Source organism: Callorhinus ursinus, unplaced genomic scaffold, assembly GCF_003265705.2.
Source record: "Callorhinus ursinus isolate GAN/ISIS: 27379988/994484 unplaced genomic scaffold, GSC_fseal_2.0 scaffold1, whole genome shotgun sequence".
In the NCBI taxonomy this organism is placed as follows: Eukaryota; Metazoa; Chordata; class Mammalia; order Carnivora; family Otariidae; genus Callorhinus; species Callorhinus ursinus.
The window spans coordinates 61,993,192-62,019,760 of record NW_027397063.1 but is presented as its reverse complement, the minus strand read 5'-3'; the positions used below and the strand labels follow the sequence as shown (position 1 = coordinate 62,019,760).

At 38.3% G+C, this 26,569-nt stretch overlaps 2 protein-coding genes across 2 annotated transcripts in view; both read left to right on the top strand.

The window, feature by feature from the left end:
* Window positions 1-13,322, top strand: part of DYNLT2B (dynein light chain Tctex-type 2B) — a 41,579-nt gene extending 28,257 nt beyond the window's left edge. Inside the window, exon 6 of the transcript XR_012378919.1 lies at window positions 13,278-13,322. The gene's annotated coding sequence lies outside the window, so the exon portion shown is untranslated. The remainder of the gene's footprint in view (window positions 1-13,277) is intronic.
* PCYT1A (phosphate cytidylyltransferase 1A, choline) overlaps window positions 13,284-26,569 on the top strand; it is a 31,516-nt gene continuing 18,230 nt past the window's right edge. Inside the window, exon 1 of the mRNA XM_025876007.2 lies at window positions 13,284-13,404. Within this exon, the coding sequence (XP_025731792.1) occupies window positions 13,288-13,404 (117 nt within the window). The 5' untranslated portion in view covers window positions 13,284-13,287. The remainder of the gene's footprint in view (window positions 13,405-26,569) is intronic.

Sequence of the window (26,569 nt, the reverse complement as noted above, 5' to 3'; positions counted from 1 at the left end):
TTTTTTTTAATTTAAAGGTAATTATCCTAGATGTGATTATCTTTGTTTATTTTTTGGCCATAGAGTAGAAATCTTAATCTTTCTTTGTGCCATGGGCCCCTTTGGCAGTATGGTGAAACCTTGTAGGTTCCCTTTTGGAATAATATTATTACACCAAACAAAGAATTAAATACATAAAACTTGAAACTATGTTGAAATAAAGTTATCAAAATGCTTTAAAAAATGTGTGGTATGAGGGACACCTGGGTGGCTCAGTCATTTGAGCGCCTGACTCTTGATCTAAGGGTTGTGAATTCAAGCTCCAGGTTGTGCTCCATGCTTCATGTGGAGCCTGCTTAAAAAATTACATAAATATAAAATAAAATGTGTAATATAATACTATATATGCTTTTAACATCGTAAATAATGTTTACTGTCAATGGATCTTATAATAATTTAAAAATGATATATTTAAACAATATTCCAAAATATGTGTAATAAGTGTAATGCTATCTGAAAATATCTAAGATTTCTATTAGTGATGATCTATTACTATTGTGGCTTATGTTCATAATTGAAGGAAATGGTGAATTTGCCAGAGGTTAGTAAAAATGAATATATAATTCTTTTTTGTCCAAATCCCAGAATTCCCTGAATCTGTCATAGACCCTGCCTTAGAGATATAAATTCTATAACCCACTCTAGGAAAAGCAGAATCTAAACACAGAGTTTACTCACTGAATTTTGTAGTGGAGTGGTGGGAGAGCAAAATTATTAACCATAAGAATTATTACAAGTGTCCTTTGTGGTTTTTAGGATAATCTCTTTCTTGAAATATTCTATTGTGTGGCAAGGCCCAAATATAACCTTTATTTTGTTCCAGGGTGAACCCAGGGTCTGGCACAGTGTAAGTGCCCACTCAGTGTTTGTTGAATAAAGATTTCTCTGAAGAAATTAGAGGGAAGAGATCAAGTTCAAAACTAAGATCTTAGATGTGGCAATTTAGTAGCCTCAAATATTGAGGCATACCACTGAGCTCTGTTTTAAAACTAATGTGTCAGTGTGGTTATTTTGTGATCTTTACTTTTTCATTTAGAATTTCCCAAATCGGGTGTACTTCTGACTTATTCTATATAATGTAACATACACAGGTTGGTGACATAAACTGCAGTAGTCCTATATCAGAAAGGTACAGTTCAATTTCTTGAAATAACCATATTCCTAGCACTGACTTTTACTTTACTGTTTGCATAATCTAGGTAGGATTTGCTACCAAATTATTGATAAAACTAGTTCCATCTTCATTTAGTATAAGATGGCAACTTTTTTGGCAAACTTTTTTTAGTAAAGGGCCATCTAGATAGTAAATGTTAGGCTTTATAAGTTATACAGTATCTATTGCCACCTACTCAACTCTGCGATTAGCACAAAAGCAGCCATAGATAGTACATCAGTGAAGGAGCATGGTCGTGTTCCAAATAATACATTATATGTAAAAAAAAAAAAAAAAAAAATAGGAGGAAGGGAAAAATGAAGGGGGGGGAATCGGAGGGGGAGACGAACCATGAGAGACTATGGACTCTGAGAAACAAACTGAGGGTTCTAGAGGGGAGGGTGTGGGGGGATGGGTTAGCCTGGTGATGGGTATTAAAGAGGGCACATTCTGCGTGGAGCACTGGGTGTTATGCACAAACAATGAATCATGGAACGCTACATCAAAAGCTAATGATGTAATGTATGGTGATTAACATAACATAATTAAAAAAATAAAAAACAAAATAAAAATAAAAAGTAAATATTCAGTAAAAAAAAGTTATGTTAAAAACAAAAAAACAAAAAACAAAAAAACAAAAAACAAAAAAAACTTTAGTTTCAAAAGCAGGCAGTGGGCCATTTTTGGCCTGTGAGGTCTGCTGGTTCTTGAATCCAATCCCTCCTCCCCACTGTGGGTTAGGCATATCCTCCCTCCAACTTCCCCCCCTGCTCTGCATGGAGCCTGCTTCTCCCTCTCCCTCTGCCTGCCACTCCCCCTGCTTGTGCTCTCTCTGTCAAATTTTAGTATATGTGCTGCTGAGCACATCTCTGTCAATAAAATCTTAAAAAAAGAGCACCACTTTATTAACCTCCACAACTTGCGGGCGCCTGGGTGGCTCAGTCGTTAAGCGTCTGCCTTCAGCTCAGGTCATGATCCCAGGGTCCTGGGATTGAGCCCCACATTGGGCTCCCTGCTCGGCGGGAAGCCTGCTTCTCCCTCTCCCACTCCCCCTGCTTGTGTTCCCTCTCTCGCTGTGTCTCTCTCTGTCAAATAAATAAATAAAATCTTTAAAAAAAATAAAGTATGCTTGCTCACTCAGCTTTGGACCTGGACATTGGTATGCCAAAGGAAAATTACTGAGATATGGTTTTACCGAGGAAGATAATGTCCCAGAGATGGGAGAAGCAGGAATAGAATGCAAAGGAAAAATTCATGTCTCCTCTTGTTGCAGATAGTTCCTGTAGTACTCTGTCAAATTTGAATTCAGTTTTTGAAACTTGAAGAATATACGTGCTTGCAATTTGCTATTACTTAGGTTGTTGCATAGGTTAGGAAGCAGAATCTACCTCCTCTTTCACCCTGGGGTGCTTACTAGATCTACTAGCAATAAGGAGGTAGAATAGAAGGGGTTGGGTGGGAGTCCTTAAAACTACACTTGCAGGACACTGTCATCTTTAAAACACAAGCGTGTGCATACCAGTACCCAGATTTTGTCGCCTTTAGGACACTTACATTGGAAAAACACTTGACCAGATTTATCCTCAGTGTCTCCTCACTGCTGCCCTTCCCACCTCACACACATTTCCACTTCGGTGTACTTTTCTTAGTAGCAAAATTGATGCATCCAAGCGGGCATTTATTGAAACATTGAAGAACAAGGCAAGCAGTGTGTACTGGGAGGTGAGTCAGCAGAAATGGAGCCAGATTTTGTGAATCTGAGTAAAAATCACAGGCACAGATACTACATTCTGTATCTTGAAAGCAATTTAGAGACACTAATTCACTTAATAGGCATGGTGGTGGTCTGGTGGTTGTGGCAGGTATGTCCATACTTAGATCTGTGCATCAGTGGGGATTTTGACTAAAGATAGGTTACTAGGGACTGTAAAGGTTAGAAAGATCAGGCCTTACAAATGGTCTCAGATCCCTTTCTCTCTTGTAATAGTTTCATTTTACAAAGAAACTTTTTTTGTAGGATAAACCGCTAAGGAAACAGGAAGCTTTGGCACACCCTAATGAGTTTAAGGGGGAGGCTATGTATCTTATCTCCAACTACTTTCATTCTGACTCATCGTAGCTTAATTAATATGGATGCTATGGCTAGAAGCCAGGATCCGCCTACAGAGAGTATTAGGTAATTCTCCACTCCTCAGCCCCATTCTGATCTTACACTATATTGGTTCTGAGGAGGTGCCATCTTTTTCCAACCTTATCACCTTCTGGACAGCCTGTTCTGTTAAGGCAGCCTGTGTATGTGTTTTTTTTGTTTGTTTTTTCCTCTCTTGAGTGTAGATATTCCCTTTTCCAGGGAAATCACTGCACCTTTACTTAATAGTGTTGGTTGATTCCAAAGGTGCAGTTATCATAAATGGAGAGTTTGGGAAGTATTGTTCCTCATTGTTGGAACAACTGGGCAATTGTGAATGTGGTAAAGGTGATGTGGTTTTAGGTATAGCTAAGTTTCAGTATAATGAACTAAAAGCCAACATGTATTTACTATCCTCAGTATGCTCTCATCCTCCAACATACCTTTTCTCAATGGCAAACCTGATATGTCAGGCATCTTTTGTAACTTTGGGGGAACTGGTAATTTCTTCCAGTAAGGCACTAATAATTAAATTATTCTGTACGCTTTCATGGTGTATAAGTTAGTAGATGTGGCATGGGGTTGGTCTAAGAGCCAGTGAAAAATGGTCTCTTGAGAGATCTATAGAGTCAAAGTTTAAAAAATAGTAGTAGTTTTAGAGGAAAGGCATGAGACAATCTTTTTATAATTTCAAAATTCTTTTAGAGTTATTGTTAAAGAATGTCTGTGATCTTGGTGTTCTCCATCTCCTAAGAAAGTGGATAAGATACAGAAGTGTTTTACATGAAACACCAAAAGTATTAGGTGTATTTGTTCCAAATCCCTAGGATCTTAAGACCTGAGTTTAAGTCTAATGTGTAATGTTCAAAGTATAATGTAAAATACTGTGTAAGACACAAAAGTCATCTTTAGAAAAATAGAAGAACTATATGTAAGCAGATAAGGAAAAATAGTTTTAACAGGATGGGAGCTTTGTTGTGCCATCTTTGATACACTTATAAACTGACAAGAACTTGACTCCTTTCCATCAAAACAAAACAGTAATGTTGAATAAAGTGCTTTTCAAAATTTCGAAAGTGGTTTTCTATACTTAGTATATTCAAATAGTAATTGAGTGTGCCTACTCTGTACCAGAGCTCATTGCTAGGTATTAAATGCACCAATTAAGATTTTTGTGGTTCTAAGTGATAAGAAACCCAGTTTAACTAACTTAAGCAAAAAGGGGAATGAATGTATTGGTTGGCACAGTTAGACGGTTCAGGATCTGAATTCTCCCCATCATCAGCTTGCTTACTCTGTGTCAACGCTTTCAAAAAAGGCTCTCCTCCTGGTGATAGGATGGCCACTAGTTTGTCACAGGATGCTTCCCAAAGCCATGTCTCTAGGTTTAGATCCACAAAGAGAAGTGATAATCTTCATCTAAGCCTTTCCATCTGGTGAGTTCTGAAATGTACTCTGATTGGACTGACTCAGGTCACCTATTACTGTCCCTTCTCCCTTCCTCCTCCAGTCTGTGGCCAGGGGAGAATGATAACGCTGATTGGTTTAAGTTTGGTACATGTGATCTGATGCTAGGGTTTGAAGTTGGAGCTTACATAGACCAAATGAAAGTGAGTCCCCAGATGAAAATGGGCTCTTTTCAGAGCAGGATTGAACAGTGGGAAGACAAACAACAAATATCCGCTACATCAGGAAATTTATAGTCTAGTTTCTCATTTCATCCTTAGCATGACTTAGAAATTAAGTATATTTGATTAGAGCCTTCCTTGTGATCACTCTTTAGACTTAGAGTTAAGGTACTAGAAGGAGCTAGAATTAAATCCCAGTTTATATGTGATTCCTAGTCTAGTGTCCTCTCTGCTCTTTTACTGTGGCCCAAACCAAAACAAGTCCCTAGAGTTCTTGAATAGTTTGCCATTGATAGGTCCAGTGAGAAGGGAGCCCATTGTTTATGAAAAATGAAATTAAGTTCCTGACTGTAATATGTGGTTTTGATTAAATTCAAGTATGACCATTTTATATACTAGGCAGCATGGTGGTGCTGTTAAGTGCACAGACCCTAGAGTCAAAATGCCTAGGGCCAAATCCTATTTTTGCTCTGTCCTAGGTGTGTGACCTCAGTCATTTAACTTAGCTGTGCCTCTATTTCCTCATCTTCAAAATAGGGATAATAGTATTATCTAACTTACAGGATTGTTGGGAGGATTAAATTATTTAACATATGCAAAGGTTAAAACTTCCTGGCACATAGCAAGTGTGCTAAATGTTAGCTATAATTATTATCATAATCTTTGGTATTGTGATAGAGATGTGAATTGTGTGATAATGCAATAAAACAGATTTACATCTGATTGAATACCCTAATCATTAAGAAATTTAAATATATTCTCTACTCTGTTTCTGTTTTTTTTTTTTTTTCAGATATTATTTGAGAGGGAGCATGTGAGAGAGCATGAGCAGTGGGGAGAGGTGGAGGGGAGGGGCAAGGGGAGAGGGAGAAGCAGGCTCCCCACTGAGCATGGAGCCTGATGCCGGGCTCAATCCCAGGACCCTGGGATCATGACCTGAACCACTTAACCGAGTGAGCCACCCAGGCGCCCCTCTATTCTGTTTTCTAAAGATAAATTCTACTGTGTTTATATTGTACTAACCTAGTACTCTAAAAGTGGATCTCGGGGCGTCTGGGTGGTGCAGTCGGTTGGGCGTCCCATTCTTTGTTTCGGCTCAGATTGTGATCTCAGGGTTGTGAGATTGAGCCCTGTGTCAGGCTCTGTGCTCAGCGTGGAGTCTGCTTGAGTTTCTCTTTTCATCTCTCTCTGCCCTTGCCCCCCCCCATAAAATGAATAAATAAATCTTAAAAAAAAAAAGAGTGGATCTTAAGTGGGGGAGGGATCTAGTGGTAGGTCACATTGGTGTATGGTGACATATATCTATCCTGATCAGTATTTTCGACAGTGATTTGGTTGGAGACAAAAACCTTTCCAAGTTTATAGACTACATTAAATTAGGATAAATAGCTAATATTATATAGACAGTCAAGATTTGACATTATTTTAACAGATTGGATAAGCAAAAAGATCAACCAAGATGGACTTTAACAGGATAATGACCAACAAAATGAATAAATGTGTTTCTACACAACCTCTGCTTGAATATCCTGGTGTGCCAAAATGAAATGCCTCCTGAGTTAACCCAGTTCTGTTTCAGATAACTCTTATTCCTAAAAAGGTTTTTATTATGTTTAGTTACCATTTATAACTCTGCCTCTTCCAACCAGTGATCTATTTTTTGTTGTCTGGGTATTTGCTCTATCCAGCATGACAGGCATTCAGATATTTAGAGATAGTTACCAGGTACCTTCTTGTAATAGTATGGTATTGTATCATATTATATACTCTAGTGATTAGGAGTGTGTAGTCCGCAGCCAGGCTGGCTGAATTTGATTCTTAGCTTTGCTACTTACTAGCTGTGTGACCTTATCATCTGTGCCTCAGTTTTCTTATCTGTAAAATAGTAATAAAAACAATATACCTATGTCAAAGGGTTGTGAATATTAATATTTTTACATTTAAAGTATACTTTTCATGGGGCACCTGGGTGGCTCAGTCAGTTAAGTATCTGCCTTCCGCTCAGGTCATGATCTCAGGGTCCTGGGATTGAGCCCCACATTAGGCTCCCTGCTCAGTGGGGAGTCTGCTTCTCCCTCTGCCCTTCCCCCTGCTCATGCTCTCTCTCTCTTAAATCATAAATAAAATCTTTCAAAAAAAAGTATACTTTTCATAATAGTAATCCTAGGGGGAAAACTTGACAAAATCTTTCTGGATATAGGGGATACACAAGAAGGCAAGCTTTAAGGCAGATGATAACAACTACTACTACTAAATAATATAGTAGGTAATACTTACAAATACTTACTGTGTGCCAGGCACTGAACTAAGGCTTACATGGAGTACTCCATTTGAACTTCATTTGTTAGGTGATGCAACTCTGGCAATTAAGGAATTTGTCCAAGTTCTCGTGGCTAGTAAGTAGTGGAGAAGGGATTCATGCTTAGGTAATCTGATTTTAGGGCCTGAACTCTTAAACCATAACACTATGCTGATGGAGTGAGGTTAAAATTTCTGTATTTCTTTTTTTTTTTTTTTTTAAAGATTTTATTTATTTGTTTGACAGAAAGTGAGAGCACAAGCTAGCCGGGAGACAGAGGGAGAGGGAGAAGCAGGCTTCCTGCTGAGCAGGGAGCTGGATGTGGGACTCGATCCCAGGACCCCAGGATCATGACCTGAGCCGAAGGCAGTGGCTTAACAGACTGAGCCACTCAGGCACCCCAAAATTTCTATATTTCTTAAAATGGAGCATGGATAAAAAATACAGAGAAACACTGCCTTAGACATTTGATGGAGCATGGATAAAAAATACTGAGAAATACTGCCTTAGACATTTGATTGAAAGTGATTATATAAGGCAGATGGAGAGATTTTGTTATATGTACTCAATTGAAATACAGGTAAAATATATTAGTGTTACTATTATTTACCAAAGGGCTTTGTAACATGTTAACAACAAAAGTAACCACTGTAATCACAGTAACCACATGATTCCTTCTATGTTTGTGAATTTTACTTTAGCTTTAGCTAATCACACAAATTCTTTCTCTTGCCTTGAGTCCTTATTGTGATATTTTATATTTTTTGTATGATTTTTTAATCTAGTGGAATAGAATGGATATTACAAGGTCCAATTACCCCAGATACCAGTTTGGCTTTCGAATATATTTAAATCACACTGGCAGTATTTTAACTCTTAGAGGGAGAGCTTTTGCTTCTTTCTAGTTCAATATTATCCACCAAAAGGTTTTAACCTTTTAGCTAAGTAATGAATTATTAGTAGGGATTCTTCAGGAATAGAAAGATTTGAGGGGCAATCAAAAATCAAACCATGTGTTTGTCTAGTTAAGTTGAATCATATGACAAGATGGTTCAGTGCTTTAAGAAGTAAGCAGTTAGAAAGGAAAGCAAATCTTATGTTACATATATTTTGCCATAGTATAAAAAAAAAGCCAGACAAACAAAAAAGTAAAGCAAAGTTGAAGTCGGGGAGGAAGAGATGGATTCTAATGTGGCATGAGGAAACCTGACAATGGTAGTATGTTGATTCTCTTAATTTTGATGATTCCCGGATGTATAGTTATGTTAAAACTCATTAAGTTATACACTTTAAATACAGTTTATTGTATGTCAATTATACTTCAATAAAGCTATAAAAATATTATAGCACACATACCTTTCCACTCCTCCACCCCCCACACAGAGCAAAGACTTCTTTTTTTTTAATATTTTTTATTTATTTATTTGACCGCACAAGCAGGGAGAGAAGGAGGCAGAGGGAGAGGGAGAAGCAGGCCCCCCGCAGAGCAGGGAGCCTGACACGGGGCTCGTTCCCAGGACCCTGGGACCATGACCCGAGCCGAAGGCAGCCGCCCAACTGACTGAGCCACCCAGGTACCCCAGAGCAAAGACTTCTGAAGAAATTCCTATAAACATGTCTTTGGATGTGTTAAGTATTTTTCTATTAAACATTAAGGAATTTTAACTTGAACTTATAGAAAGTAATTGTTGAAAAATACGATACCACATTTATTCCCTTGATTTATTATGGCACCCTTAAAACTGTTTTATATCACAAATGGAAAGTATAGGTGCTTTTACAATGACACCTATTTGTAATGTCAGAAGAGGAACAGAGATTAAAGAAATCTTTTTTTTTAAGATTTTATTTATTTATTTGACAGAGAGAGCACAAATAGGCAGAGTGGCAGGCAGAGGGAGAGGAAGAAACCTGCTCACCACCAAGCAGAGAGCCCAATGCAGGGCTCAATCCCAGGACCCCGGGGGTTTACAACCTGAGCTGAAGGCAGACGCTCAACTGGCTGAGCCATCCTGGCGTCCTAAGATTAAAGAAATCTTTATTGCTTAAATTGGAAGTTTATAAGAAAATCCTAGGAAAACTATCCAATAGGAAAGATCTACACATCTGTACAGCTGACAAATTGGACTGACTGAATCAGGCCAATAGCCACATCAGTTCTATTCGACTGGTCCTGAGACCTTGTTTACCTTTAAGTAACTGTGACCTTTTATTCTACTGTGCAGTTAGTACTTACTTAAGTCTGCAAGAACTTAAGGGACCCATGCCATAGAATGTTCTTGACAGAAGGAAGCAGCAGTATTGATGACGAGACAGCTTCTTTTTACAAATCTTGGATTTCTGGGAGACAGAAAAAATAGTGGTAACGACTTTGGAATTAGACAAGTCTGGATTTAAATCCTGGCTCTCCCACGGCTAGCTTTGTGATCTCTTGGATCTCTTACTTAACGTCCCTGTTCCTTAGTTTTCTCATTTGTAAGTTGGGGCTAATAATGCCTGCATCTCAGGTTATATGGGTTAAATGAGAATAATGTATATTAAGTGCCTAGCATTAATATACTTAATGTATATTAAGTGCCTAGTATTCAAAGAAAGAGAGCCATTATTATAACTGTTGCTGTTATGATCTTACTTCCTTGCAAGATGTTTAGATTACTAAAACATATACTTCTTGGAATATTTGTATCAGTCATACTAATTCAAAGAATTAGGAAAGAGAAGGAATCAATTTCTAGAAAACCTGAAAGACAGGCTTATATGAGAGCCTGTGTGGAAAATTTTTATAGAACATTTAAAAAAAATTTTTTTTTAATTTTATCTGTCAGAGAGAGTGCACAAGCACGGGAAGCGGCAGGTAGAGGGAGAAGCAGGCTCCCCACTGAGCAGGGAGCCCGATGCGGGACTCGATCCCAGCACTCTGGGATCATGACCTGAGCCGAAGGCAGTCGAAGGCAGTCGCTTAACCGACTGAGCCACCCAGGCGCCCTCCCCCTTTTTTTAATGTAACAATACACAATTTTTTTCCTCCTTCTCCCACTCCTTCCCCATCCCTTCCTCCTCCTTCTTCTTCTGTTGCTTCTGCTGCTTCTACTGCTTCTGCTGCTTCTTCTGTTTCTCCTTCTGCTGCTGCTGCTTCTCCTTCTGCTGCTGCTGCTGCTCCTCCTCCTCCTCCTCCTTTTTCCTCTGCTTCTCCTTCTTCTGCTTCTGCTGCTGCTTCTGTTTCTGCTGAGGGTAAGCTGCAGAAATCATGCCCCTTTATCCCCAGGTACTTCAGCTTTTATCTCCTAAAAACAAAGATAGTCTTTTACATAACAGTGTAATTATCAAATGTATTTTAACATTGATGTGTATTATGATTTGATACACAGTTCATATTCAAATTTTACTGATTGTTTTAATAACTCTACCTTATAACAATTTCTCCCCCAATCTAGAAATGAAATTTAGTTGTCTTTTCTTTGGAACAATCCCTCAGCCTTTCATTGTCTATCATGATTGACATTTTTTGAAGAGTAACAGGCCTGTTGTTTTATAGAACGTCCTTTAATTGAGGTTTGTTTGCTTGTTCCTCATAAACCCATACACAGTATGCTTTTTTGGCAGGTAATATGTCCTCAGTGCCTTACATCAGGAGGCATTATTGGTGATGTTAATTAACTTTGATCACTTAGCTAAGAAATTTTTTTCACTTTAAAGGTAACTCTTTTCCCTTTGTAATTAATAAGTAATCTGTGAGGATTACTTCAAAATACTTGGCGATTCTTTGAAATTGTAAATATCCTGTTTTTTAACAAACTTTCCCCCAGTGGTTTTAGAATCCTAAGGAGCATTTTTGTATCATTAACATGTGGTTTCCTCAGCTGAATTGAGGTCCTCTTGAGAAAATAGTTTTTACTTCAAGAAATGTTATAGTACCTTATACACAGTTAAGTTCTCAGTACTACTGACTACCTGACCTTCAACTCCCTGACACAAGATTGCTGATTGCATTTCTCATAATGGATTTTGTCTAATTACCCCGAGAAGTTAACAGATACTTAAGCAAAGTCCTATTGTATGCAAATAGAAATGGTCATTAATTGGACTGAGTAGGTGGGGTTTTTTTAGGTTATTATTATTTTTAAGATTTTATTTGTTTGAGGGAGAAAGAGCATAAGTTAAGTATTTTTCTATTAAACATTAAGGAATTTTAACTTGAACTTATAGAAAGTAATTGTTGAAAAATACGATATCACATTTATTCCCTTGATTTATTATGGCACCCTTAAAACTGTTTTATATCACAAATGGAAAGTATAGGTGCTTTTACAATGACACCTATTTGTAATGTCAGAAGAGGAACAGAAATTAAAGAAATCTTTTTTTTTAAGATTTTATTTATTTATTTGACAGAGAGAGCACAAATAGGCAGAGTGGCAGGCTTTTGCTGCTGCTGTGAGAGAGAGAGAGCATGAGCATGAGCAGGGAGGCAGAGGGAGCAAGCTCCCCACTGAGCAGGGACCTGGACGTGGAGCTTGATCCCAAGACCCTGGGATCATGACCTGAGCCAAAGGCAGATGCTTAACTGACTGTGCCTTGGCACCTCTGATTAGGTGTTTTTAGTAGGCCTCTCAGACTGGTGAGGTGGGAGTAGTAATACAACCTCTGGATATTTACAAAGAAAAATTAATAACAATATTGAAGAAAAGTTATCATCATCACTGGAAGACTTGTTAAATGTATTCCTTATTCCATTTTAATTTGCATTTGTGATGAAAGGACATTTCTGGGTGGTATTCATCTTTCACTTTAGACTCTGACATTTTTCATGTCAGCCTAATACTTAGCCAGGACTCATGGGTGTCACCTTCAGTCTCTTAAGAATTAGGTCAGGTTTCTTGTAGATCTTGTCACATTGCCACTTTAGCCAGAGGAAAGAAAGGCACAATTGCAGTTGTTTAGATGAACATTTTATTCAGGAGAGGTTATTAGAGGCAGTGAGGCGGAGTATAATGTCCTAGTTCTGTCTGGCATTTGTTTTGTTTTTCACTTCTGCTCTAAGGATCTTTCTTCTACCATTCATGGTATCATGTCTTGGCAGAGATGGCAATTGATCATTAAAGTTCTTCTATCCCCAATTTCTGGCTGATGCCTCAAATCACATCATTATTAAATTAATTTATTTGTGTAAATTATGATACCCAAGAAAAATGCAGATATCCTTACAGGGTGTTGGAGAGGTAGCACAAGCCAACATCTAAATGAAACATCAAATATTCAGAACTTTTCTGTGGTAGCTCGTGCTAGAAGCTCTGTGCTAAGTGAGACAGTAATAAAGTTTTCACTGGGGAAGGAGGAGCTTGGGTGGGGTTTTAATAGTTGGGGGCTCACAACAGGCTTAAGGTTCTGACTCTGAAAGAGGACGGGGAAATGGGTATTGGAAAAGGAAGAGGAAGGACATTTAAAAGATAGAGTACACTTCACAATTTTAATAGATGTAACCCTGTGGAGTGATATCTGAAACCTACAGAGCATTTAGAGTTAAAAAATCCAGCTTTGTTAAACCAGGAATTGGTGATGGCTGTCTCTTTTTTAAAAAGCTCTTTTTTTTCCATCTGCACCAAAAACATACTTTTCACATTTCCTTGTACTTGTTATATATCTCCAGATGTCCCAGGGATGTTATAAGGGCTGGTGGTAGAAGTCTATATAACTAACTTTCTCAGCCAAGTTTTTTGAATCTTTTACATTCAGTCAGGATATGAAATTAGCAGTTGGTGTACAGGCTATATTGGTCAGGGTAATAATTTCCAGGGTCAGGTGATTAATTGTGGCCATTGTTCCAGAGAGGCATTTCATTGTTTCTACTAGAGCATGTGTTTATTGAAGCTTTGTTGTTTTTGCCAGATGCAATTGGCTCATCTTGTGAAATGTGTGCTATGGAATTGATCTTTTGCTGAGTGTATCCATGTTAACATCTCTGAAATACTGGTGACAGACTTTTTCTCCACTTCAATGAGAAAAAAATTCTTTTTCACTTTCTATGACCAGTTAAAAGAAGATGGATGCACAGAGTTCAGCCAAAATGAACACAAGAAAGAGGAGAAAAGAGGTACCTGGACCCAATGGGGCAACAGAAGAAGATGGAATTTCTTCAAAAATGCCACGCTGTGCAATTGTAAGGAAGAGATTTCTTTATTGAACACTTAGCCTGGCAGGGGGAGGGTAGAAACTGATATAAAATTGATGCTATCAGTATGACAAGTCTTCTTAAATAATGGAAAGAATGAATAGTAAGTGTGAATAGTATTTTCACAGTTGTTGGAAATGTTATGCTTTCTTATCAAATTGTAGCTCACAGCTCATTTGCAAGAGCTTTACATTGGAACTAGAAAAAGAACGTTAGAAAAAAAAAGAATGTTGGGAAAATTTGCAAGTTGTGTGTATATTAGGCTAAAGATCAAATTAAAACTAATGGAATAGAGAAATTGGAGCAGTCATCTGATCTTAGTATCGTCTCATGGTGTTTAGTTTTCTGTGTCTTGTTTTTTTCCTCCATTCCTTCACTCTATTACTGGTTATATCTTAGATGAGAGCCTTTTTCTATTACTGCCTACTTTGTGTTCCTTTATCCCTGGGATGTTATCTTGTATTTGCTAACTACTGCCAAGCCTTCGATGAAAGATCCCATTCCAAACTGCTCATTCTGTCTCGTTTTGGTACCCTTCTTAAAGCTTCTCCTAAAGAACATGTCAAAGACCACATAAACAATTGAAGTTATTATTATTTTTTTTAAGATTTTTTATTTAATTATTTGACAGCGAGAGAGAGAGACAGCGAGAGCAGGAACACAAGCAGGGGGAGTGGGAGAGGGAGAAGCAGGCTTCCCGCCGAGCAGGGAGCCCGATGCGGGGCTCGATGCCAGGACCCTGGGATCATGACCTGAGCTGAAGGCAGACGCTTAACGACTGAGCCACCCAGGCACCCCTGAAGTTATTATTGATATATAATATTATTATGAAATCCATGATTTAAAATTCCAATGAAAGGATTGTATGTTTCTGTGTTTTCTTTGCCTATATTGACCATTAGCTGTTCATCAAACTGCAGTTTCCACTGTTTAGTTTTGGAGCTTCATGTAGTGCAAAGGGAAAAATATTTTTACTCTGACACAATTAACATTTGTTCCAAATCAGTACTCTATCTTGAGCAATAAAAACAACTGGATTCCCCCAACAAGAGACATATGCTGTAGGCCTGATGTTGATGATGATATTGATGGTAGGGGCAAGTGTATTAGTTTCCTATTGCTGCTTAACACATTGCCACAAATGTAGTGGCCTAAAACTATACAGATATATTATCTTAAAGTTCTGGAGGTCAGAAGTCTGAAATGGGTTTCAGAGGGCTAAAATCAAAAAGTCGATAGGGCTGGAGGTTCTAAGGGAGAATCTGTTTTCTTGTCTTTTCCAGCTTTGAGAAGAGGGCTGTCCCCATTGCTTTGCTCATGGTGCCAGCTAGCAATCACATCACTCTGACTGCTGCTTCTGTCATCACATCTCTGCTGATTCTGACTTTTCTACCTCTCACTTACAAAGACCCTTGTGATTACATTGAACATACCTGAATAATCCAGGATAATCACCCTGGTTCAAAATCCTTTAATTTAATCATATCCGCAGAGCCCTTTTTGCCATGTAAGGTAACATAGTCACAGGTTCTAGAGAGTAACATGTAGACGTCTTTAGGGGACCATTATTCACTGTAGCAAGTATACTCAGAAAATGACTCAGCAGGAAACAAAACAGGCCATTGTTAATTTCTGAATGCTTCTTAAGAGAATTCAGGTTAAGGAGATATGGTGGTAAGCACCAATTCAGCAATCAGTCTTGGAGTAGGACAAGTTATAACCAAGTAGGTGATACTCGTTGCCAGTCACAATAGCCAGGGATAGAGCAAAGGCCAGTCTTAGTGGAATGGGATCTTTAAAGACTTAAATTTCTTGGTCCTTAGAATTGAGGAATTTCAGTGCTTTAAATTACTTTGCTCATGTATTCATGTCACAAATCAGTTGAGTGACTTCCTACTTACTCCACATTCCTCTCTAGTACACACTGGCTATTTAGCATGCGCTAATGGTTAAAGATTCACTCGCCCAGCAGGCTGTACCAACCCTAGTGAGGAGTGTTTGCTAAATAAACTTGTCTGTCATCTCCATTGTACACTTGTATGTTCAATCTCTGACCCCTTTTCAGCTCTGTAGCAAAAGCAAACAAGATTTTTTTTCTTTTTTTTTTTTAATAACAGCTCTATTGAGATCATATAATCCATACATTTTAAGTATACAATTCAATGGTTTGGGGTATATTTAGAGTTGTGCAACCATCACTGCAACCAATTTTAGAATATTCTCATCACCCCCCAAAAAAGTCCCATCCCCATCCCCAGTCACTTCCCATTACCTCCTAACTTTCAGCCTCTGGAAACTACTATAGTAGTTAGGTCTCTATAGATTTGCCTATTCTGGACATTACATATAAATGGCATACATACATGCATAGTCTTGTGGTTGGCTTCTTTTCACTGAGCATGTTTTTAAGATTCATTAATGTTGTAGCATGTATTTGTATTTCATTTCTTTCTGTTGACAAATAATATTCCATAACATACCACATTTTACTTATCCACTCATTAGTTGACATTTGAGTTGAACAAACGAGATTTTATCATACACAATGTGCCAGCATGGCCAGTAGGTGATAGGAGTATAAAGATAAATAAGATCTTCCCTTTGAGAGATGTGAGCTAATATGAGGCTCTATAGCTTAGAGCCCAGAAGAGGTTTTTTGTTTTTTTTTTCCTTGCAAGGGGGAGAGAAATTGTAAGTATCACCAAGTATTAGTAGCTGGGGTGGTGGGTCAGAATGAATTGGAAAGAAGAGAGAAAATAAGGAGGAATAATACAGGTATAACTTTATGGCTAGTTTGTTTATAAGTATAAAGAATTTACTGATACAGATGTTTCTAAAGATACAATCAAAAAGAATCACAAAAATATTTATGAAGAATAAGACTTTTAGCCTGTCTTAATATTTATCATATGTATAAATAAATCACAAATCGACAACAGTTCTGCTAATGGAGATAGATCTCACAATCTCATATTGAGAACATCGGTGTGCCAGTTGCTATGCATTGGAGATGCAAAGATGAAAAAATGACCGGGGTGCCTGGGTGGCTCAGTTGTTAAGCATCTGCCTTCGGCTCAGGATCCCAGGGTCCTGGGATCAAGCCCCACATCAGGCTCCCTGCTCCGCGGGAAGCCTGCTTCTCCCTCTCCCACTCCCCCTGCTTGTGTTCCTTCTCTCGCTGTGTCTTTCTCTGCCAAATAAATAAATAAAATCTTAAAAATATATATTAAAAAAAGAAAAGAAAAGATGACCTTGCCCTTAAGAAGCTCACAGACGGGCGCCTGGGTGGCTCAGTCAGTTAAGTGTCTGCCTTTAGTTTAGGTCATAATCCCAGGATCCTGGGATCAAGCCTCACGTCGGGCTCCCTGCTCAGCAGAGTCTGCTTCTCCCTCTCCCTCTCCATCTGTGTGCTCACTCACTCACTCACTCACTCTCTCAAATAAATAAAAAAGAAGCTTCTTTAAAAAAAAAAAAGCTCACGGACAAATAGGGGAAATAGATAAATAATTAAGATACAGAATGAGGGGTGCCTGGGTGGCTCAGTCGGTTAAGCATCTGACTCTTGATTTTGGCTCAGATCATGATAGCAGGGTTGTGAGGTTGAGCCCCACATCAGGCTCTGCACTGAGCAGGGAGCCTGCTTAGAGTTCTCTTTTCTCCCTCTCCCTCAGCTCCTCTCCTGCTTGCATACTCTCTCTCCTAAAAAAGAAAAAACAAAATGAAAGGGCTAAATGGAAGAAAGAAGTACAATGGCTGCCTAGAGGAGCAACAGATAAACTTGGATCTAGGGGTGGGGACAGTGGTTTTGGAAAAGGTTCATTGAGGAGATTATTTCTGAGCTGAACTTTGAAGGATAAATAGGAGTTCAAGGAATGGACAAGGGGCACCCGGGCGGCTCAGTTGGTTAAGCATCTGACTCTTGATCTCAGCTCACGTCTTGATCTCAGGGTTGTGAGTTCAGGCCCCGTGTTGGGCTCCATGCTGGGCATGGAACCTACTTAAAAAAAAAAATTCTCCAAGAAATAGGTAAGAGATAGAATATAAGTTCAAGTGTGAAATAATAGTGTGTTTAGCAAACTATGAGTAATATTACTAGAGTTTAAAGTTCAGAATAATAATCTGCAATAGATAAGGTAAGCAAGGGCTGATTATGAAGGATCTTGTGTGCTGTGATAAGGAGTTTGAACTTTATCCTGTGGATAATGTGATCAGATTTGTAGTTTAAAGATCATCCTGGTTGTTTTAGAAAGGATTCGTTGAAACAGTGATTGACAGAAACCAAAGGACTAGTTGTGAGATTGTTGTAATGATCCAGGTTGGAGATAATGAGAACTTAAACTAAAATTTTAAGTTTTTAAGGGGTAAAATAGACAATCCTTGGACATCAGGATGTAAAGGAGGAGAGGTGTTAAAGATGACTCCTGGATTTCAGTCTTAGGCAGATTGTGTAGATGGCATGCTGCTTACTTAAAGTAGAAATACAGAAAGATGGTTTAGGAGAAAGATGATTTTAATTTAGTACACGTTCAACTTAGAAGGTCTAGGAGAAATCCAAATAGTGGTTAGATAGATGAGTTCATTGTTTACATTCATTGAAATGGCAGTAGGAGTCAGGGAGAATTACTGCTTTTCTTTTCTCCTTCCTTCTTACCTCCCTCTCCCCCCTTCTCCCTTTCTCCCTTTTCCTTTTCTTTCCTACCTTCCCTCCTCCCTCCCTCCCTTCCTTCCTTCCCACCCCCAGGGAGTGGAATCTTTTTGTTCTGTTCCTTATCCCTTCTTTCTCACACCCTGTGGTATTCCTCTTGACTTCACAGCCTTTCCTCTAGCATTATGGAAAAAATTTAGATCTCAGTAAGACCTGTTACCATTTGTGCAGCATGTTTGGGTGAAAGGGGAATGTTTCTCTGTCATTGTGAAAGTTTTTGCTGAAAAATGTTTAAGAATCCTTGGAAGTAGAGTACTGGGAAGCCAATATCAAGTTCTGGTCATAATCTGAGTTATCTCCATTCCCTATTCCTAAGGACACCAGAATCTCATCTCTTTCACTGGAATTTTGAGGAATAGTGAGTTAATATACGTGAACATAATCAGGAAAAGTTTTTATGAAAGCAGTATTGCATTCAGAAGATCATTCATAATTTGGGGATGATGATCATTAATCGTTATAATAGTATTAGTTATAATTTGTATAGAATTAGAAACTTGATATAGCATCTAGAATCTAATCTCTTAGATTAATACAGTTTAGTTAATTTTGTTGGCATAATGAAACCTGTGTGCCATAAACAACATGAGCTTATGTTGTTGATGATGACCTAAATTTGTTGAGTGCCACTATATGTGAAACATTGTGCTAGTTACTTTGCATATGCTCTTTTATTTAATCCTTGTAGCCGTCTTGTGGGGCATGTATTATATTCCATTTAATAGAAGAGGAAAGCCGTGATTTCACAGCTATTAAGTGATAGAGTTGGGATTTATTTATTTATTTTAAAGATTTTATTTATTTATTATGTCAGAGAGAGAGAGAGAGCACACAAGCAGGGGGAGTGGCAGGCAGAGGGAGAAGCAGGCTCCCCACTGAGCAAGGAGCCCAATGTGGGACTCGATCCCAGGACCCTGGGATCATGACCTGAGCCGAAGGCAGATGCTTAACCGACTGAGCCACCTAGGCGTCCCTAGAGTTGGTATTTAGATTTAAGTTTTTTCAAGTTCTAAATCCATGCCCTTTCATTTATGCTTCACAATCAGATAGCCAAACCACTTGAAGATAATATTCTGCAGGATTCCCTTGAGATTAAAATGAAGGAGGTATGTTTTAGAAGAATAAAGGTAGAAATACTTAGTCCTACTTTTTTAAGGCTTAGCTTCTAGAGACACTGTTTTTAGAAAGATATTTTTAGAAATACTATTCATTCTAACTGGAGGCAATTCTAGAATGAGAAAGATTTTGCTGATCTGTTGTAGTTGAAGAACCTTAGGTTTCATTTTCTATACTTAGGAGGAATTGAAACCCTAGCCAGGAGAGATATCTGCATTTGCCTTCTGCCTTCATTTGCCTTCTGGAACATACACAGTATAAAAGGAAGATTGAAGAAACAGCTGTAAAAGATAGAACACTTTTTAAAAAATATTTTATTTATTTTAGAGAGAGAGAGAAGGAGTGTGGGTGCATGTGAGTGGGGGAGGGGCAGGGGGAGAGGGGGAGAGAGAATCCCAAGCAGAACTCTGTGCTGGCCGCGGAGCCTGACACGGGGCTCGATCCCAGGACCCTGAGATCATGACCTGAGCCAAAATCTAGAGTTGGATGCTTAACTGACTGAGCCACCCAGGTGCCCTGAAAGATAGGATACTTTAATGTATCTTTTTAAATTGAGATAAAATTCATGTAACATAAAATTCACTGTTTAAACCATTAAAAAGTGTACAATTCAGTGGTTTTTTTTTAGTGTATTCACAATGTTAATGCAGCCATCACCACTGTCTAATTCCAGAACATTTTCATCACCACAAAAAGAAGCCCCATATCTGTTAGCAGTCACCCCCCATCCCCCTAACCTATCCCCTGGCAACCACTAATCTACTTTCTATCTCTAGGTATTTGTCTATTTTGGACATTTCCTATAAATGGAATCATATAGTATGTGGCCTTCTGTATCTGGCTTCTTATATTTAACATTGTTTTCAAGGTCCATCCAGGTAGTAACATATATTAATACTGCATTCATTTTTACAGGTGAATAGTAGTACATGTAGACATACCATTTTGTTTATCCATTTATCACTTTTTGGCTATAGTGAATAATGCTGTTATGAACATTATTCATGTATAGGTTTTTAAAAATATATATATGTTTTCAGGGGTGCCTGGCTGGCCCAGTCAGTGGACCATGTGATTCTTGACCTTGAGGTCATGAGTTCAAGCCCCATGTTGGGCGTAGAGCCTACTTACAAAAATAATAAAAAAATAAAATCTTTGTTTTCATTCTCTTGGTTATATACCCAGGAGTGTAATTTTTGGATCATATGGTATTCTGTGTTTAACATTTTGAAGAACTATTTTCCAAAGTTGGGCACATGTTGACATTCATAGCAGCAGTGTATGAAGGTTCCAGTTTCTCCACATTCTTGCCATCACCATTTTTGCCAGTGTTTTTCCTCATAGCCATTCTAGTGGGTGTGAAGTTGTATTTTGTGATTTTCATTTGCATTTCCATGATGACTAATGTTGTTGAGCATCTTTCCATGTGCTTTTTGGCCATTAGTATATATTCTTTGGAGAAATGTCTAGATCCCTTTGCTTCCCTTCCATTTTCCATGGCCTAACCCTAGATCTTTCACAGTTTCTCTTCCTAGACCTGTTAACTTGGCCTTCTCTAGATTAATGTTTCTAGCTGGATCTGGGCTTAATACAGTGCTCAGCAGTTCCATTAGTCATTTGCTGATGCTCTGGTACATTTCCCACAACAGCTGTTCCACATATTTTCTACTTTCCTCAAGCTTTCAGTCTCATTCCAACCTCACTGTTTTTCATATGACATTTCATGTCCTTATTACTATACTGATAAAATTGAGGACATCAGATATAAATTTGTGTGTCTTTCCTCCTTTACATCTAACATTGTCCTTTTATCACCTTCCCTTCTTCTTTTAGAAAAGGGTGATCCTTCCTATTTCTGAAGCTAATACTTCCCCCCCCCCTGCTTTCCTTTGAAGCCATTCCCTACCATTTCTCTAGACTCTTCCTTCCTCAGTTATCTGTTTTTTTCCTTCTCCGGTATTTTCCGTCTCTTTGGCTCCTTTTCCTCTGTCTTGGACATGTACAGATCTCCTTAACTTAAAAAAAAAAAAAAAAGCCACTTGATATTTCTGTCTCCTCTAGGTACCTTTCAGTTTTTCTCATTCCTTTTACAGATACACATATCTAATGAGAGATTATTACTAATCTGTTTCCTTTTCTTCTTAAAGGCAATTTTCTTTGACTTTTATTAATATATTCTAGAAGGTCTCTAATAGTCATTTAAATCTCCAAATTCAAAGACTTCTCTCAGTTCTCATTTTCTTTGATCTCAACTCCTTTTTTTAAAACTTCCCCATTCCTGCTACTGTACTACTGGTACTACAATCTTATCTTCAGTTCAAAAATTCATTGTAAATGCCTCTTTTTCCTCAAGTGACAATATTTTTTCTTTCTTTTTTTTTTTATAGATTTTATTTATTTATTTGACAGAGAGATAGCGAGAGGGGGAACACAAGCAGGGGGAGTGGGAGAGGGAGAAGCAGGCTTCCTGCCAAGTGGGGAGCCCGATGCGGGGCTCGATCCCAGGACCCTGGGATCATGACCTGAGCCAAAGGCAGATGCTTAATGGCCGAGCCACCCAGGTGCCCCAATATTTTTTCTTTTTACCGTGTGCTACCCATTCTTCCTTCACAAAATCTACCACGCTTTCTACTCCCACTGCAACATTAATGGAAAAATCTGTAAGTCCATTTTCTTCTCCCTATAATAACCTCTGAACTGGTCTCTTTCTGAGTATGCAAAATAACCAATGGTGTCCTAGTAAACTGGCTCACTGCAGAGGAAAAAAACCTCTGATATGTAGCATTTGCTGATTTCTGTGGCTGAGATCAGACTACCAATGATTTAATAACTGGCCCACAAAATTCCTGAATATTTAACAACCAACTCCAGTACACCATTGGTTATAACTTTCAGAGACACATTAAAACCCGTCTTTGATCTACATGTACTATTGTTAATAAATACATTTTTTCTATTTGTTTTACAGATTTTTGCCTGTTTTTATATATAAATATATATAAACTTTATTGCTATAATTCATATACCATTATAATTCACATACCCATTTAAAGTGTGCAATAAAGTGTGCAGAGTGTGCAACCATCATCATAATCTGTTTTAGAACATTTTCATCACCCCAGGGAGAAGCCCTGTATCCATTAGCAGTTACTCTCCATTTTTCCCTAATCCTCCAAGCCCTGTATAACCACTAATTTACTTTGTGTATATATTTTCCTGTTCTGGATATTATATATAAATGGAATCATACAATAAGTGGTCTTTTGTGGCCAGCTTCTTTCACTTAGTATAATATTTTCAAGATTTCAGGATCCCTGTTGTGGCATGTATCAGTACTACATTCCTTTTTATGCCCAAATGTCATTTGTTTCTTGAGGTATAACTTAATACAATAGAGTGCACAGACCTTGAGTGTACAGCTCAATAAATTTTTACATATGTATATATATCCATGTAATCACCAGTATTCCCAGAAGACTCTCACGTCTGTGCTTGTCAGTGTCCACTTTACCCAGATTTCCTCATTTTCCTGTGGCTTCTAGTCATCATAGATTAGCTTTGCCTGTTTTTTTTTATTGTTATGTTAATCACCATACATTACATCATTAGTTTTTGATGTAGTGTTCCATGATTCATTGTTTGTGCATAACACCCAGTGCTCCACGCAGAATGTGCCCTCTTTAATACCCATCACCAGGCTAACCCATCCCCCCACCCCCCTCCCCTCTAGAACCCTCAGTTTGTTTTTCAGAGCCCATTGTCTCTCATGGTTCGTCTCCCCCTCTGACTTACTCCCCTTCATTCTTCCCCTCCTGCTATCTTGTTCTTTTTCTTTTTTCTTAACATATGTTGCATTATTTGTTTCAGAAGTACAGATCTGTGATTCAACAGTCTTGCACAATTCACAGCGCTCACCATAGCACATACCCTCCCCAATGCCTATCACCCAGCCACCCCATCCCTCCCACCCCCCACCACTCCAGCAACCCTCAGTTTGTTTCCTGAGATTAAGAATTCCTCATATCAGTGAGGTCATATGATACATGTCTTTCTCTGATTGACTTATTTCACTCAGCATAACACCCTCCAGTTCCATCCATGTCATTGCAAATGGCAAGATCTCATTCCTTTTGATGGCTGCATAATATTCCATTGTGTATATATACCACATCTTCTTTATCCATTCATCTGTCGATGGACATCTTGGCTCTTTCCACAGTTTGGCTGTTGTGGACGTTGCTGCTATAAACATCGGGGTGCACGTACCCCTTCGGATCCCTACATTTGTATCTTTGTGGTAAATACCCAGTAGTGCAATTGCTGGATCGTATGGTAGCTCTATTTTCAACTGTTTGAGGAACCTCCATACTGTTTTCCAGAGTGGTTGCACCAACTTGCATTCCCACCAACAGTGTAGGAGGGTTCCCCTTTCTCCGCATCCCCGCCAACATCTGTCATTTTCTGACTTGTTAATTTTAGCCATTCTGACTGGTGTGAGGTGGTATCTCATTGAGGTTTTCATTTGGATTTCCCTGATGCCGAGTGATGTTGAGCACTTTTTCATGTGCCTGTTGGCCATTTGGATGTCTTCTTTGGAAAAATGTCTGTTCATGTCTTCTGCCCATTTCCTGATTGGATTATTTGTTCTTTGGGTGTTGCGTTTGATAAGTTCTTTATAGATTTTGGATACTAGCCCTTTATCTGATATGTCATTTAGCTTTGCCTGTTTTTGACCTTTATATAGATAGAATCATAAATTATGTGTTATTTTGTGAATAGCATATGTTTTTAGAAACACAAACTACTGTTAAGGAACTCTTTGAGTACTGACTTCTAGAGGATAAATTGTCTAATCTGTAGAGAAATCTCTATTAACTACAGAAAATTGTATATTTGGGTCATTGGTCTAATCTCCTTTAAAAAGTGTTCTTAAATTGGGGCGCCTGGGTGGCTCAGTCGTTAAGCATTTGCCTTTGGCTCACGTATTGATCCCAGGTTCTTGGGACTGAGCCTCGCATCGGGCTCCCTGCTCAGCGGGAAGCCTGCTTCTTCCTTTCCCACTCCCTCTGCTTGTATTCCCTCTCTCACTGTGTCTCTCTCTGATCTTTTAAAAAAAATGTTCTTAAAAAGGATAGCACACATATGTACCCATATCTCCTAAAAAGGAATGTTTTATCTTTATAGCTTTAGCATATCTTAAACTAAGCTTATTATATTAGTGATTTTTAAAAAGAAATGTTTTTTTTTAAAGATTTATTTATTTTTAGAGAGAGAGAGAGCGAACATACAGTGGGGAGGGGCAGAGGAAGAGGGAGAGAGATAATCTTAAGCAGGCTCTCCACTCACAATCCTGAGATCATGACCTGAGCTGAAATCAAGAGTCAGATGCCCAACCAACTGAGCCACCCAGGTGCCCAAAAAGAAATATGTTTTAATTTTAAAACCTAATCTTAAAGGATGCCTGGGTGGCTCAGTCAGTTGAGCGTCCACCTCTTAGTTTCTGCTTGGGTTATGATCTCATGGTGAACCCTGAGTCAGGCTCTGCATCCAGGGTGGGAGTCTGCTTGAGGATTCTCCCCCTCTGCCTCTCCTCCTACTCATGCTCTCTTTCTCTCTCTCTCTCAAATAAATATATAAATCTAAAACCTAATCTTAAAAAATCCATCCTTATCTGAAAAGAAAACAAAACAATGTCTTCCCATTTCCTGGATTCAGCCCAATCATAATGTGATCTATTTAGAATTTAAAATTCTAAGCAAACATTACTACAGCCCAACAGAAATTAAAAGAATTATAAGGGAATGTTATGAACAACTGAATGCCAAAAAATTTGACAATTTATATAAAATAGAAATTCCTAGAAAAAGACAAATTACCAAAACTGACCCAAAATGAAATAGAAAATCTGAATGGACTTATCCCAAGTTAAAAAAAAAAAAAATCACATTTATTTTTAAAAATCTTCCCACAAAGGGGCGCCTGGGTGGCTCAGTTGGTTAAGCGACTGCCTTCGGCTCAGGTCATGATCCTGGAGTCCTGGGATCGAGTCCCACGTCGGGCTTCCTGCTCAGCAGGAAGTCTGCTTCTCCGTCTGACCCTCCCCCCTCTCATGTGCTCTCTCTCTCTCTCATTCTCGCTCTCTCAAATAAATAAATAAAATCTTTAAAAAATAAATAAAAATCTTCCCACAAAGACAAGATGCTTCATTGGTGAATTCTTTCAAACTTTAGGGAAGAAATAGTTCCCTATTCTGAACAGTTTCTCTGCTATTTCAGAGAATACTTTCTGTCCCATTTTATGAAACCAAACCTCAAAGCCAGGCCAAAAAAAAAAAAAAAAAACCACAAGAAAAGGAAACTATAGTTCAAAATTTCTCACAAACTTGGATGTAAAAATCCTTAACAAGATATTAACAAATCCAGGAACATATAAAAAGATTTATATAGCATGACCAAGGGGGATTTTACTCTGGAATGCAAGGTTGGTTTTACATCCTAAAACTCGATCTAATACACCAGAAGTAACGAAAGACAAAATCAGAATATGATTGTTTTGGTAATGCAGAAAAAGCATGTGACAAAATCCAACACCTTTTTATTATAAAAACTCTCAACAAATTGCAAAAACGAGGGCAATTCCTCAGTTGATAAACGGCATCCACAAAAAACCTAGTTAACGTAATATTTAATGGTGAAAGATTGCATGCTTCACCCCTAAGATTGGGAAAAAGGCAAGGATATTTGTTCTTGTTACTTCTGTTCAACATTGTGCTAGAGATTCCAACTAAAGCAATAAAGGGATAATAAAAAGGAAATTAAAGGCATCCAGATTGGAAAGAAGTAAAACATCTTTAGTCACAGATGACATGATCTCATATGTAGAAAATCCTAAGGAATCTACCAAACAAAGTGCTAGAACTAATAATTGAGTTTAGCAAAGTCACAAGACCAAGATCAAAATACAAAAATCATCTGAAATTATACACACAGACACAACATGTGCACATATAAATCAATTTGCATTTCTATATAGAAATGCAAAGGAACAAGGAACAATCCAAAGCAAGGAACAATCCAAAAATAAAGGTAAGAAAAACAATTCCCTTCACAATAGAATCAAATAGAATAAAATACTTAAGAATAAATTTTTTTTAGAGGATTTTATTTATTTGACAGAGACACAGCGAGAGAGGGAACACAAGCAGGAGGAGTGGGAGAGGGAGAAGCAGGCTTCCCGCTGAAGAGGGAGCCCGATGCGGGGCTTGATTCCAGGACTCTGGGATCATGACCTGAGCTGAAGGCAGATGCTTAACCATCTGAGCCACCCAGGCAC